The 16,511-nt window shown below is 38.6% G+C and overlaps 1 protein-coding gene across 1 annotated transcript in view; it reads right to left on the reverse strand.

Moving 5' to 3' along the window:
• LOC103510523 overlaps positions 1 to 16,511 on the reverse strand; it is a 30,153-nt gene that overhangs the window by 9,841 nt on the left and 3,801 nt on the right. Inside the window, exons 6-17 of the mRNA XM_017444615.2 lie at positions 16,071 to 16,193; positions 15,105 to 15,269; positions 14,506 to 14,787; positions 13,902 to 14,079; positions 13,300 to 13,455; positions 12,482 to 12,573; positions 11,667 to 11,799; positions 10,909 to 11,180; positions 3,981 to 4,062; positions 1,565 to 1,698; positions 1,173 to 1,223; positions 749 to 890 (exon numbers count right to left, since the gene is read on the reverse strand). Coding sequence (XP_017300104.2) covers positions 749 to 890; positions 1,173 to 1,223; positions 1,565 to 1,698; positions 3,981 to 4,062; positions 10,909 to 11,180; positions 11,667 to 11,799; positions 12,482 to 12,573; positions 13,300 to 13,455; positions 13,902 to 14,079; positions 14,506 to 14,787; positions 15,105 to 15,269; positions 16,071 to 16,193 — 1,810 coding nt within the window. The remainder of the gene's footprint in view (positions 1 to 748; positions 891 to 1,172; positions 1,224 to 1,564; positions 1,699 to 3,980; positions 4,063 to 10,908; positions 11,181 to 11,666; positions 11,800 to 12,481; positions 12,574 to 13,299; positions 13,456 to 13,901; positions 14,080 to 14,505; positions 14,788 to 15,104; positions 15,270 to 16,070; positions 16,194 to 16,511) is intronic.

Consider the following 16,511-nt stretch of genomic DNA (forward strand, 5'->3'; position numbering starts at 1 on the left):
TGTTTCTCTCTCTCTCTCTCTCTCTCTCTCTCTCTCTCTCTCTCTCTCTCGCTCTCTCTCACTCTCTCTCTCTCTCTCTCTCATGTGAAGAGAAAACAATGGGAATGTGTGAAGAAATGGATGTGTACGAGTTGAGACTTTGAGACCAAATAAGTTGACGTCCAGCTTTGGGACTTTTTCGTCCTATCCCAACAGGATATTGAGGTATGGTAAAATATATGGTAAAATGCTATTATATTTTCTCTGCTGACTATTTCCGAACTGAAAGTTGCGCTTTCAAGAAGGATCTTTTTTCCAAGCTACCTAACCGTATTTATTTATATTTTACCTCTATTTGTGTACCTAACTTAGTCCGTTTAGAAATAGGATTTTTTTTACCTTTCACTGTCGGAGGAAGCACTGTGCAATATACCTTCCCCTTTTAAAAATTCTCTACCATTGCACATGTGACATGTTTGGCAACAATGCCTATTTTTTGCTGTCACATTTATCTGGACACACTATAACCTTGTTGGAGATACCTACATCTCTAAATCTACCTGCATCTCTAACCTTGTTAGATATAGCTCTACATCTCTACATATAACAAGGAGTACCTATACCATTACGTATAACAAGTTTACTCCCCACTTTAGACGAGGTAATAATAGAGCCGGAGCTGAGGTACATTTTTTCTACCTCATAAGGTACAAAATTTTCTTCCTATGGATCTGATGGGGGTTGGCGAGTATAAAACATCAAAACTTACCCCAGTTATATCTAGTGGGTGGAAACAGAGTGGTCATAGAAAACTTGCGCGAATAATATTCGTTTAGCGCACGTTGGCGCTTGATACTCGCACGCATGCGGTTCTTCTTCTCCACGTACGGCAAGTTTTCGAACGATCCGACCTGAAGACGTGAAACAGACACGGTTATGGTAGATTTCACCAATGATTTAATGGGAGGTTTCACTAATGGGATAATTTTTAATGATCCAAAAAAGGAGCTTTTAATGATCCAAAAGGGAGTATTTAATGATCCGAACAGGAGCTTTTAAAAACTTCACCTTTTTGGATCACTAAAAACTATTTTTTTGGATTATTAAAAACTCCTTTTTGGATCATTAAAAATTCTCTCATTAGTAAAATCTCTTGTTAAGTCATTTAGCGCGCGTTGGTGCTTGATACTCGCACGCGTGCTGTTTTTCTTCTCCACGTACGGCAAGTTTTCGAACGATCCGACCTGAAGACGTAAAACGGACACGGTTAGTCCAAGGGTAACTTGCTTGCCATGCAGAAGGTCCGGGATCGTTACCAACAACAGACAAAAAATTGCACTCGTGACGCACTTGCAGAAATTTCAACCGACCTTCTAGATCTAGAATCTGTGTCCCAGCCTAGTTATCTTGGTTGGTAGCGCGCCTGCGCTCGATTTCCGCCCGGGGCGGATTTTATCCTTAACGTATAAAGTTCGTTCTCGGAACGGTGGGCTTTCTCCTATCCTGTCTTTCTTCTCTCTTCGATTTCGACACGATAAGACCTTAGCAGTTACAGTTCCCTCTGTCAAACCTTTTTTTAACTCACCTGGTAGGAAGCGGTGGTACCGTATAACTGGTCGCGCGCTTTCTGGGCGTCAAACAGAGGCATAGCTTCAGGATCGTAATACAGATCATCCTCGTGAAGAAATCCTATAGGAAGCTTAGTGGTCTGGTTGACAGCTAGAACAAGAATAAAAAGGAAGGAATTTTAATTGTGTTAAGCATAAATGCTTGTCACAAATGTCGTTCCCTGCTTAATGCACTACGCTAAATTTTATGACTTGACTTGGACTCGAACCACCAACCTCCAGATCCGAAGTCCACCGCGCTAACCACTACACCACTGAGGTTGGTTAGAACAAGAATAAAATAGAATAGAATCTAGAATAGAATACCGAAAGAAAAGAACTGGTTAGCAGCTGAAACAAAAATAGAATAGAAGTCAAGAGAGTGAACTGTAACAGCGGAGGATAGAGAGAACTGTAACAGCGGAGGTCTTATCGTCGAAGGGGAAATGGGCAGGACAGGATAGGAGAAAGCCAGCCTTTCCGAGAACGAAACGTATCTGTTTTGGATAAAGTTCGCCCCGGGCGGGAATTCTCAACAACCTACTGCTTACAAGGTAGGAGCAACAACACCTTTTAAGCTAACTACCTAGGCTGGCTCAAAATATTTTTTAATTATTATTATTATTATTATTATTATTATTATTATTATTATTATTATTATTATTATTATTATTATTATTATTATTATTATTATTATTATTATTATTATTATTATTATTATTATTATTATTATTATTATTATTATTATTATTATTATTATTATTATTATTATTATTATTATTATTATTATTATTATTATTATTATTATTATTATTATTATTATTATTATTATTATTATTATTATTATTATTATTATTATTATTATTATTATTATTATTATTATTATTATTATTATTATTATTATTATTATTATTATTATTATTATTATTATTATTATTATTATTATTATTATTATTATTATTATTATTATTATTATTATTATTATTATTATTATTATTATTATTATTATTATTATTATTATTATTATTATTATTATTATTATTATTATTATTATTATTATTATTATTATTATTATTATTATTATTATTATTATTATTATTATTATTATTATTATTATTATTATTATTATTATTATTATTATTATTATTATTATTATTATTATTATTATTATTATTATTATTATTATTATTATTATTATTATTATTATTATTATTATTATTATTATTATTATTATTATTATTATTATTATTATTATTATTATTATTATTATTATTATTATTATTATTATTATTATTATTATTATTATTATTATTATTATTATTATTATTATTATTATTATTATTATTATTATTATTATTATTATTATTATTATTATTATTATTATTATTATTATTATTATTATTATTATTATTATTATTATTATTATTATTATTATTATTATTATTATTATTATTATTATTATTATTATTATTATTATTATTATTATTATTATTATTATTATTATTATTATTATTATTATTATTATTATTATTATTATTATTATTATTATTATTATTATTATTATTATTATTATTATTATTATTATTATTATTATTATTATTATTATTATTATTATTATTATTATTATTATTATTATTATTATTATTATTATTATTATTATTATTATTATTATTATTATTATTATTATTATTATTATTATTATTATTATTATTATTATTATTATTATTATTATTATTATTATTATTATTATTATTATTATTATTATTATTATTATTATTATTATTATTATTATTATTATTATTATTATTATTATTATTATTATTATTATTATTATTATTATTATTATTATTATTATTATTATTATTATTATTATTATTATTATTATTATTATTATTATTATTATTATTATTATTATTATTATTATTATTATTATTATTATTATTATTATTATTATTATTATTATTATTATTATTATTATTATTATTATTATTATTATTATTATTATTATTATTATTATTATTATTATTATTATTATTATTAGAAGAACGTCCTTGTAAGAACCTTGTAAGAACGTCTGTATTCTTGCAGAGTGAACCTTCTTTTTCCTATCTTTCTATCCAAGCAGAGTCAATTTATCAGCTTTCGTTAAGAAGTTAAAATCCAATTTGCAAAATAGTTCATAATCCGTGAATCACCCTGTATTTATTTCGCAACAATTGCGCGAAATAAATGTGTTCAGTGGGTACTAGGCTTACGAATGGTGCATACCCTGACTGGACGTCACAACCACACTACTATCACGTCACGTGAGCTTAGGTACGTCACATGAATTGATGTTAGTGTGTTTCTACCTTAAGAATACTCTGACGGTTAGACGTCACTCCAAAATCTTACCCGCGATGGCCTCTTCAGTATCCAGGTCCATGTAAGATTCACCATGATCCGGATCCAACTTCACCACCTTGCTATTATCCGCCTGGCGAGAACAAGATGACAAATATCAATATCAAACCACTAGCTTTAGGATCAAATCCACCCTGGGCGGGAATAGATCAGTTGCGCTTACTTGGGTGATGTTTCAAAGTCATAGAGCAGGAAAAATAAGGAAGAACGGAATTTTTCTTTTTCTTCTATACCCTGGGCGGGAATGGAACCCGCTTGCAAAGACAGAGGTTTGGACATTATTCTTTTTTTACTTTTTTTAAGAGGTTTGATAGAGGGAACTGTAACTGCTAAGGTCTTATTGTCCCGAAAGTGAAGAGAGAAGGAAGATAAGATAGGAGAAAGCCAGCCGTTCCGAGGACGAACCTTATCCGTTCAGGATAAAGTCCATCTCGGAGGGGAAACGACCCTTGAATCTGTCTTGTAATCACTAGATCGCAGGTTGGATTCCCGCCCGGGCCGGATGTTATCCCAAACAGATAAGGATCCTTTTCTCTTCGCTTTCGGGACGATAAGACCTTAACCGTTATAGTTCCCTCTGTCAAATCGACATCGATAGACGAGGTGAATCTATGTTGTTAAGGCAGTGTAGACGGTGTCGACAACGATTGAGATTCGATGTCAATCGACGGCCAGCGATCACGTGCGGACACAGCTCCAAATTTTCGGACCCTTGCCTACAGTAAGGCTGTGTTTATGTACTGGGCTGAGCTAGGCCATTCTCGGCCTTTCTTGGCTTGTGGAAAATGATGTAACTTAACACAGAGCCTTCATGAGCGTGTAAAGTTGGCGGGAAATTCGAAATTTTGATTTTTTTTTTTTTCCGCAACGCGTACAATCTGAATTCATTTTTTACTTTTTATCTCTAGTTTGCACGTTTATATTATACTTTTCATTTAAATTAGATATTACAAACAAGCGAATTACAAAGCAAACAAAAATAAATATAAAATAAATTTTAAAAATTGCCGCCGGGACAGAGGGTCAGAAAAAAAGCCCAACAATCCCTTTTTTTTTAATTTTTTAAAGAGGTTTGACAGAGGGAACTGTAACTGCTATGGTCTTATCGTCCCGAAATCGAAGAGAGAAGGAAGACGGTTTGGACGAAAGCCAGCCGTTCCGAGAACGAACATTATCCCATCAGGATAAAATCCGCCCCGGGCGGGAATCGAACCCGGGCAGAAAGCCAGCCGTTCCGAGAACGAACATTATCCCATCAGGATAAAATCCGCCCCGGGCGGGAATCGAACCCGGGTCTAGCGCCGTTCCGAGAACGAACATTATCCAGGATAAAATCCGCCCCGGGCGGGAATCGAACCCGCGGCCTAGCGCTTACCGCCTCGAGAACGAACATTATCCCATCAGGATAAAATCCGCCCCGGGCGGGAATCGAACCCGCGGCCTAGCGCTTACAATAGAAGTCTTATCGTCCCGAAATCGAAGAGAGAAGGAAGACAGGATAGGAGGAAAGCCAGCCGTTCCGAGAACGAACATTATCCCCGCCCCGGGCGGGAATCGAACCCGCGGCCTAGCGCTTACAAGGCAGACGCACTACCAACTAAGCTAACTAGGCTGGCGCAAATTACAAAGCAAACAAAAATAAATATAAAATAAATTTTAAAAATTGCCGCCGGGACAGAGGGTTAGAAAAAATGAACAGGCACCCGCGTTTTAAGTACTTACTGGACCCTTAAGGTTGGTCTGAACGAACTCTCGAACTCTTTCTCTTCCTTCCTCCTCTCTCCACTTTTGCTCTATCTTATCCTCTCTCTTTTTTTCTCGCAGCTCTTTACCTTTCTTCTCTCTCTTTCTCTCCCCTCCCTCCCTTTTTCTTTCTCCCTCCCTCTCTCTGTCCCTCTCTCTCTCTTCCCCTCTCTCCGTCCTTGGAAAGAATTTACAAGAATGAACCTTCTAAGTATGCCTATTTATCAGATTTTTCGCCGCTCCTGGGTTTAAAGTCCAACCCTGAAATCCGAGCCTGATTACTCCCATAAGTATGCCTATTTATCAGATTTTCCCCTGCTCCAGGGTTTAAAGTCCAACCCTGACATCCGAGCCTGATTACTCCCATATTATCCTCATCTGCGAGTATTTCCCAGGCACGGAGACGGAGGGGGTACTGGTTCGTTATTTATGGCTTTCCATAGATATTCATAAAATGTGCATTACCATATGAGACGTGCAGGAGATAAAATTTCGCCTGTCATATTATTGTTGGCATAATTTATCAATACACGAATTTTGTAGCTCTGATATCAGCAGGTTACATTGTGTAGAAGTCTGGGACCGATAAAGTTTGTGCTGAAGGCTTATGCCAGTTCACTTGATCCATTATGCCAGTTCGTATCAGAACATTCCAGTTTTAATAATTTAATTAGTATACCTACGATAAATAATGATTTAGTATTTTAGTTGATAAGTCCCTAATTACTTAGATGCCACGGAAAAATGTCGGAACTATGTTTGTGTCAGGTGAAATTAGGTAGGTACTTAAGTAAGGATGATATAATATTGTTAAATAGGTAGGTAAGTAAGGATGACATAATATTGTTAAATAGGTAGGTAAGGATGATATAATATTGTTAAATATACATGTGCCTATATTACTTAGGTACTTGCCTTCTAGTCTACGTAGGTAGGTAGGTAGGTACCTAGGTAGATAATACTTAATAAGTAGATGTACTTACTTATGATGGTAGATAATATGGAAGATGGAAGAAAAAAAAGGTAGACAATATGATGTACTTATATACTTAGGTTTCTACCTAAATATCCACCATAATAGTAACTAGGTGTCAAGTTAACAAAAAAAAAAAAAAAAAAAAAAAAAAAAAAAAAAAAAGGGGGGGGAACCTTACCGGGAAAAGGTGTCAAGTTAACAAAAAAAAAAAAAAAAATCAATAGACAAATGTGGGCGTAACTTCAGCGGAAATGCATGCAAATAAATTTGAAATTCTAAATCCAAACCATCACACAGCTACCTATACAGTTTACCGCCCCCTACGTATTCACACATTGTAAATTTATTAGCTACCTGGTTGGCGGTAGGCAATTTATTAGCTACTACTGTACTTAGGAATGGCCTGTAAACACCTCTAGCTACCGTAGGATATTTATATATGTATATATTTTTTTTGAAGAGTTTTGACAGAGGGAACTGTAACTGCTAAGGTCTTATCGTCCCGAAATCGAAGAGAGAAGGAAGACAGGATAGGAGAAAGCCAGCCGTTTCGAGAACGAACATTATCCCATCAGGATAAAATCCGCCCCGGGCGGAATCAGACCCGCGCCTAGTGCTTACAAGGCAGACGCATTTAAAAGCTAACCCCATCCGGTGCACATAAAATTCCTTGTCCATATATATCCTACAATTCCTATGGTGTAGGTCTGTAACATCCTATTCAATCTATCCTATGTGGCTCTATAAAGAATGGATTAAAAAAAATCTGGTGTGAACATCACACGACTTTCCTTATCCTATTGAATGATGCTTATTTGAGTGTTCTTTTACCCTAACTTTTAATACAGCCCTGCTGGGAAGTGTACGATAGGAAGGTGTGCGATAATCCAGGGAGGTACGTGAAGCGAGGGAATTTAAACGTTATTGTGGCTAAATTAAAGGGGTCGAGACTTTGTAAGACTATAATTTTCGATCCTTTAGCCTCCTTTATTTGGGCTTTTCTTCGCCTCTTCCTCCTTCTGCTCATTTTCTCCTCCTTTTACTTCCTTTGTTTCTTCTCCTCGTCCTCTTCCTTCCCCCTCTTCCTTTTCTCTCTGTACTTACCTATGAGAATTAACTCAAGGGAAGGTGGAGGACATGAGGAATAGAAAAGGGAAATCCTTATGCCTCCTTAATCTTGTCTTTTCCTCCTTCTCCTCTCCCTCTTCTCCTTTTACTCCTCTCCCAATTCCTTCACCTTCTCCTCCTTCTCTCCTTTAAGCCTATGAGAATTGAAGCCAGAAAGCAACTGGGAGGGGGAGGAAGATATTGAATGTCAATTAGAGATACATAAAATACCTAAAGTCGGCTTTGAGGTTTTCCGCTATAAAGTAATTATTTTCATTGACGTAGGTTGGTTTTTCACCCTCAAGCTTACCAGTCTCATGTTACAGTCTGCGTTGATCCTTTTCACGTTTTTCACACACCTGCTCTTACACAGAAGGCCCAAAGTTCATGTCAATATGATTTGTAGATCTGAGGTTTAGGGAAGCCCAAAAACCTTGACGCTCTATTTCGTGTTAATATAGGCTAGGCGGCGGCGCTTCGAACTCTTGACGTTCGCGCGCCTCCTGGCACGCTTGATAGCCAGTTTTCTTTACCCCAAGAACTACCTCCTCGCCTTGGCACGGGCGTCCATCTTTGGATATCCTGTTCTTGCGCAGAAGCAGAATGTCCCATTTCTCAGACTAAACTATAAACAAAAATTTCCTCTCGGACACAGAAAAGATTTCCTCTCTTCAAAATGGTGCACCATCTTGGATTTCAAATGGTTTAGTACAGGCGCTAGCACTCCAAAAGAGGGGAAATGGGCAGAAGTGGGAAGGTAAATCGTCTCAATTTCCGAATGGAAAATACGACTCCATTTTACGCCACTACCTGGGACTTTGAGTTCTGTATTCATTAACCCTGAAAATTATTCCTCGTGTGAAAGCTTATTGGCTCCATGACACATTGGCACGCTTGATTGCCAGTTTCCTTTTAAAAAAACTACCTCATCTCCTAGGCGGTCCATTTTCGGACATCCTGTTCTTGCGCGGAAGCAGAATTGCCCATTTTCCAGACTAAAGTAAACAAATTTTTCATTTCGGACACTGAAAAGATTTTATCCCCTTCAACACCATCTGGATTTCCAATAGTTAAGGCGCTATCACTCAAAAAGGGCAAATGAGCATCAGAAGTTGGAACTTAAATCCTATCAGTTTCCGAATGGAAAATACGACTCCATTTTACGCCACTACCTGGGACTCTTGGGTTCTGTATTCCCCTTTTTTTCCTGCTTTCTCCTCCACTGAATTCATTAACCCTGAAAATTATTCCTTGTGTGAAAGCTTATTGGCTCCATGACACATGTAATGATTTTACGACCGGAAAATTTGCTGAACTTTTCAAGGAGACAAGTTCTGAACTTTGCCAAGGACATGTAACACACGAAAAGAGGAAAATTTGCCTGCTGTTAAAGTCTTAAAAAATAAACGTGTAAATGTAAAATAAAAAAGGAAGATTTCAACCCAGACCTCTCTTTCGTTCTCTGTTTCTCTCTCTCCCTCCCTTTCTCTGCGTCATTTATTCTTCTAGAAAGTTCAATTATAATTTTCGGTCGTACACTCAGCTAAGTACCTATGTACAATTGTACATACGTGGGTATTACTTGAGTATTGTATGTGGTAAACCAAGTGAAGACAAATGTAGGAATTTTCAAAAACATTTTCACCAAAATTTTCAACCTTCTTACAGAAGAGGCTTTTCATCACCCCCACTTGAAAAGGTTGGCCTTTTTTTTCCTCCAAAACTCATTATCCCACATTTTTTCTTTCTCACCCCCCTTCAAGCCTTCCGTTTTTCGTCCTTTTTTCCCTCCATTTCTAGAATCTCAGCCTCTTTCTCTCCCTCTGTGGTCATCAGCAATATCAGGATGATATAAGTAGGGAGAGAGAAAGAGGTAGGATGAAAGAGTGAGAGCGATTTATTTTTATCATTATGAGATACGGATGTGACATTTTGGAAATGATGTTATGAAAATACGTCTCTCTCTCTCACACACACACTAACTCTCTCTCCCTCTCTCTCTTTCTCTCTCTCACACACACACACTCTATCATTCCCTTCCTCCATTTCTTTCTCCCTCTCACCTCATAATCAGTATCTCAAATATATCTCTCTTCCTTCCTCTTCCACACCCATCTCTCTTTTCCTTCATCTCTCTCTTTCAATCAGGTTTTTCTGTGCGCACCCACTCATATTCGCATTTTACTCGTGAGATCAAAATATTTTGACCAGGGTAATTTAAATGGACTTGCAGTCGGTGTCGGTGGCACGATGAGCTTTCGGTTCTCTTAGAGGTCTACCGGGCTTAGGTTTTGGCTGAGCAATTGAAGAGGTGATTGGTGTCATGTGGTGTTCCGGAACACCAAAACTATGACTGTAATTCTTACCTGGTTTGGTACGATTCAATTTCTCCAGCTCCCACCGTTTTCGGTCCTCCAATTTCTGGAAAAATCTCTGCGATGACTTGATAAACCAAGCGGGTTTAGTACTTAATGTACTAACCGTGGTAGGCGTAGTCCGCGTGATGGGCCTCCATTTGAGAGTGGTCAGGGATGACTTCCGTAGAGTGCCTGTAAAGAGATCGGACAGAATTTGAAATCGAACCAGCGACATAGAACTTTTTAAGAACGTCTGTATTCTTGCCTCTTACCTTGTAAGAACGTCTGTATTCTTGCCTCTTACCTTGTAAGAACGTCTGTATTCTTGCCTCTTACCTTGTAAGAACCTTGTAAGAACGTCTGTATTCTTGCCTCTTACCTTGTAAGAACGTCTGTATTCTTGCCTCTTACCTTATAAGAACCTTGTAAGAACGTCTGTATTCTTGCCTCTTACCTTGTAAGAACGTCTGTATTCTTGCCTCTTACCTTGGAAGAACCTTGTAAGAACGTCTGTATTCTTGCCTCTTACCTTGGAAGAACGTCCTTGTAAGAACGTCTGTATTCTTGCCTCTTACCTTGTAAGAACGTCCTCGTAAGAACCTTGTAAGAATGTCTGTATTCTTGCCTCTTACCTTGTAAGAACGTCCTTTTAAGAACCTTGTAAGAACGTCTGTATTCTTGCCTCTTACCTTATAAGAAGGAGAAAATATGAGCCCTAAATACGGCCCTCTCTCACCTGTTCATCTTCCGTGTAGCTCCAAATCAGATTCATCGGGTCAAAGTCTGCGTGCACGGTCTCACGCGAGTAGCCTATCTCATGTACGCGTACAACCCGACCTTTCTCGTCCACATACTCCAACACGCGGTCATGCTGCGCGTCGTATTCTGGCGTCGTACGGTGCGTGACGCGTCGCTCGAGCCTGTCAATGTCGCGCATCTTGGCGCGGTAGACGTCGGCGGGGGCGACGAAGATTGTGCTCGTACTGGGAGTGCTGCTACGCGGGATCACTGGGAAGAAGGGAGATTACAAATAAATAGAATAGAATATGTAGAACAGTGATTCCAAACCGGGGTCCGGGGCCCCCGGAAGATCACACTTCTATTGTAACTTTTACAATGTCTCTAAATGTTTGGTCAGTATAGCTGAAAACCGTCAAAAAGCGGTCGAAAACCACCAAAAAAGAGGTCAAAATGCTGCCGACCGCTGCCTCGATTATCACCAAAATTTTTGTGTTGCATTCTTGTCAAATTTGTAACCTACATAGTCTCTAGCTCTTGTCGTCCTTGAGATATTTTGTTTACAGACATACAGACACATCACGTCAGTAAGCGCAACTGGTGTCTAATAAGCATGGATTTAAAAGGATTTAATGTGCCTTAAATTTGTACCGAGAAATCGACAAATCAAAACTAACAAAACAAAACTAACAAAACAAGCTGTATGTTAGAACACTTTAATAAATAAAAATAAAAAAATAAAAACAAGCTGTTCACCTGTTGTTTCATAGAAAGTGTAATCCGGGGAGACTTCCATTTTGTATTTCTTCCACATTAGATTCACCTCATCTGAAGTGTTGTGTTCTGGATGTGAGTCAGACCCATAACTGGGCGGTTCTCTGTATAAAACCTGGAAGAAAAAGAGTAGTCCTTTTTTTTACAAATCACTCACTGACTCACTCACTCACTCACGCAATCAATCACTCACTCACTCACTCACTCACTCAAGAAAATATTCAGGGTGTGAGTCAGGTCCGTAACTCGGTGGTTTTCTGCATAATAACTGGAAGAAGAGTAGTTATTTTTTATATGATTCACTCAATCAGTCAGTCAGTCAGTCAGTTACTCACTCACTCACTCACTCACTCACTCATTTACTCACTCGCATACTCAATCAATCACTCAATCACTAACTCACTCACTGTTGGTTGGCTCGACAGTCGGATGCTTAGCTTGGTTGCCTTAATAGAATAGAGATTTGCAAGAGTGAGTGGGTGAGTGAGTGATGAAGATGTATTGTGTTCAGGATGTGAGTCAGACCCATAACTCGGTGGTTCTCTGTATAATACTTGGAAGAAAAAGAGTAGTTCTTTTTTATATAACTCACTGAGTCTGTCACTCACTCGACAAAAATTATACTAGACTCAATTTCTTCATTTTCTAATGGTCAGAGCTATGGTGAAAGCTATGGTCAAGGCTCCTTTGAGGACGCTTACATTCATCAGGCCAGCCACTCACTATCAGGTAGACCTGACAGGTACACCTGAACAGGTTTCCTGATAGTAAGTGGCTGGTCTAAGGTAAATTGTTACCTCTCTGATCAGTTTAACCGGATCCTCAGTGGTGGATTCAGGAATCTTTGAAGTCCAATCCCGCCACACATTGAATTCGGCACTCATGTTGTCTGGAAATTGAAAAAGGTCCATATAAAAGACACTGGAGTAGCTATAGCTACTTTAATAGAGGAGGGACTAGTGGCGGCATCAGCAGTGTAAAAAGATTCTTGAAATAGCAATCAATCACGAATTCTTCGTGATAAAGCAGATAGATTCTTCACAACTTTTGAATTTTTTGAAATATGGAAACCGATTGCAAAAGAGGCACTTAGTACCTTAGTAGGTACCTGTGATAATCTGTGATATCTAGTATCTGCAAATTGTAAAAAAGCTCTGCTTTAACACTAAAGCCGTGTCCACACATATGTAGTCAACCAGGTCGATCGACGAAACCGTACACTCTGCCTCGAGTTATTTTTCACGCAACCTAACCCAAAATTAATTTACCTATTGATTTAAGGATTTTAATAAAGGGTTAGGTGGCGTACAAAATGGTTAGGTAGCACGCAAAACTTACGTCTCTCATCGGACGTCAGCTCAGTCTAATTAAGACTTCATAAAGGGTTAGGTTTATTAACCCCTAATTAGACTACATATAAACCCTCAATCGTTAGGTAGCGCGCAAAACTTACGTCTCTCATCCGACGTCAGCTCCCGGGCCTGGTTTTCATCGTGTTGCCTCATATGGTCGATTACTTCCTGTGAGTTATTTTTCGCACAACCTAACCCTATTTAAGTACATTAATACACGGTTAGGCGGCGTACAAAATCGTTAGGCAGCGCGCAAAACTTACGTCTCTCATCCGACGTCAGCTCCCGGGCCTGGTTTTCATCGTGTTGCCTCATAAGGTCTATCACCTCCTGAGAGTTATTCACCAAATATGAGACTCCATTGTGATGCATGATGAACCGGCCCTGCCCTCGAGCCTTCATCTCCTCATCCAAGATATCTGACGGAGAAATAAATAGGTAAGTGGATGGATAAATGGATAGGCAAATCAATAAATAGGTAAGTCAATAGATAATTCAATAAATAATTTGGTAAATAAATAAATAAAATAAGTAAATGAGTAATTAAAATATGGGAACGAAATAACGACAAGTGAGAACGGCCTTTTATCACTTTCTCAGCCAGCCTAGTTAGTTTGGAGGGTAGAGCGTCTGACTTGTAAGCCCTAGGGCACGGGTTCGATTAACCCACGGCACGGACTTTATCCTAAATGGTTAAGGTTTGTTCTGGGAAACGCTGGCATTCTCCTATCCTGTCTTCCTTCTATCTTCACTTCGGGGACTATAAGATCTCAGCTGTTACAGTTCCCTCTATCAAACATTTTTTGTTTGTTTTGTTTTGTTTTGTTTTTTGTTTGTTTTTGTTCTTTTTTTTAACTTTACCTACCTTGACCCTCGAGCGCAGAATTGTTCCTGTGTTTGCGCATGAACGCAAGGTACTTCTCAAACTGGGACGCCTGTAGCGTGTCCTGGCCGCGCAATATTTCCCGTGACAATAGAGACACGTCTGTCGTGCGCGTGTTGCGCATCATATTGTGCATGTGATAGAAGTTGACCGTGGTGGGCTGAAATCAGAAAGCGCGCAGGCGCAAGCATTATAGGTACAAGGTGCACCAGTTGTGCGTAAAGATCCTTTACCTCGGCTGTGTAAATGAAGAAAGAAGGAGAAAGCCAGCTGTTCAGAGAAAAAAACCTCATCTAGGTAGGGTAAAGTTCTCCTCGCAAGCCTAGACTATATTTAGCTTGCTTGGTAGCGCGTCTGTCTTGTAAGCGCTAGGCCGCGGGTTAAGGGTTTACCCATAAAATAAATGAGACCTTGTTTAGACTGCGGGAGTAAAGGGACTTTTCAATCTCATTCTGGCAGTATAAGCAGGGTAGGTATATTTTACTCTATTTTAGGCTACCAATGCTATGAAAATTAAAAGTAATGGTCTTATGTGTATCTCCAACTCTCCTATATGGCAGCCAAACATGATCGTGTACCTACTTACCATGAGCGTATAATTCTCCCCAATACACTTGTCCACAATGATCTTATCTTGGCTGAACAACCGGTTCAGAATCATCGGATGGTTCATCCACACTGACTGTTCCGTCGTCGTCGACCGCAGCTTTCCCTTCAGCTTGGCGACTTGCCGGAGAAGCGCGTCCATACGTTTCGCTTCGAGCGATTTGATCTTCTTGAGGGCGTCGACCTCGTTGGAGTACTGGGCGCGGATGGCGGACTCGTCGATCGTGGGGATCGGGCTTTCGGCGTCCGATTTTAGGTCGATCTGAAAGAGAGAAGGTAAAAGTCAGCTCCCATGGCGTAGTGGTCACTGCACTGTGCACGCGGGAGATCCGAGTTCGATTACCGGCAGGGTCAAAAAATGAGCATCATGCAAATGGTTGATTCCGTGACTGGCTGTTGCGGCGCCCACTCAGCCTCGTGAGGAAAATGAGTAGCTATGTAATATAAATGCGCACAGCGACCGGTGCCAGCAGGGTAGGTAAACATTGGGTGCTGAGATTATTGAGATATTTGGAAAATCCTACAATGCTGAACAAGTGCACCTGTCAGGTCTACCTGATAGTGAAAGGTCGGCCTTACCTCCGAAGACTTGTCCAGTTTCAAAATCTCGTCCTTATTGAGATTAATAAAGGGGATGGTGAAGTTTCGGATCAGACGAAATGTGGTACGAGGGTCGAACCCAAACCTGTAACCGCGGTTCAGACAAAACTTGATAAAGTCGGGGTCCTCGGAGTTCTCGGGATCCTGGAAAAAAGAAGACATCATCAATAAACCTGCCTCGGTGGTGTAGTGGTCAAGACGCTCGCCTGGTATACATTGTATACAAGCGAGCTATTAGGAAATTAGCTGTTACAGCTACCTGTAAAACACCTCTTTTTATCTGTGCCTGATCGATGTCTCAGGTGCAGTGGATCACCTCACGACGTCCAGCGTCAGTTCTACGATAATATGGTGATTTTGTTCACACAAGACGTGAGGGCAGTGTGCTCTCATGACGTGAGGGCAGTGTGTTTATCTACCTTTAAAGGTTGAAACACACTACTATCACGTCACGTAAGCTCATGGGGAGTCAGAAAGATGTACCTAGTTCAAAGTTTTCCCATAATATTATAGAATATACAAGCGAGCTATTAAGAAATCAACTGTTACAGCTACCTGTAAAACACCTCTTTTTATCTGTGCCTGATCGATGTCTCAGGTGCAGTGGATCACCTCACGACGTCCAGCGTCTATTCAACTGTCCAGACCTTCCAACCATCCTGGACCCAACAGCCTTATAGAATCCTGTAGAGGTGGCGCAGCTCCTGGGCTTATAGATGGAGTTGTAGTCGCCAACGTTAACAACACTACCTCTTTTTATTTTCCTTATCCTATACCTATATGAGGGAAAGTATTCGGTCAAAATTTTTGATGGTCAGTTTTTAGTGCCACTAACTAAATGGTTATATTTGGAAATATCAAATGAGATTCAATTGGATAAGAAAAATCGTGTGATATTCACACCAGATTTTTTAAAAATAATAAAGAAAAAGAGAAGATTCTCACCCTAGGCCTTCGGTTGATGAGCTCCTTCACATATTCATCGCTATCCATGATATCAACCTTCCCGTAACGGTGAGCAGGTGTGACGTTGCCTTTGGGTCTCCTCATATACCGAACCTGCACCACCTGAAAATAATATTACAACACCCTTTTTATTAGGTTCTAATGTCCTCTTGTAAGTGCCTTTCCTATCTCATGGACACGGAAGTAAGTAAGTAAATAATTTCGTCATTAAATAGTCTTTTCAAATTAAATTCATTCTAAGGGCAAGGTAAACCTAGACCCTTGACAAATGGAGTGTGCCTCTAGGCATGTGTTCTGAGAAAGTATTGTAATGGGTTCAACTTCACGAAATCGGGAAAAAGGTGGCTATATCCGTCTTAGAGGAAGGTGTGATTTCGTTATAAGTCAGTCCTGGGGACCTGCGGGGCAAGAGCTAAGTCC

The sequence above is a fragment of the Diaphorina citri genome, unplaced genomic scaffold (assembly GCF_000475195.1).
Source record: "Diaphorina citri unplaced genomic scaffold, Diaci psyllid genome assembly version 1.1 scaffold610, whole genome shotgun sequence".
NCBI classification, from domain to species: domain Eukaryota; kingdom Metazoa; phylum Arthropoda; class Insecta; order Hemiptera; family Psyllidae; genus Diaphorina; species Diaphorina citri.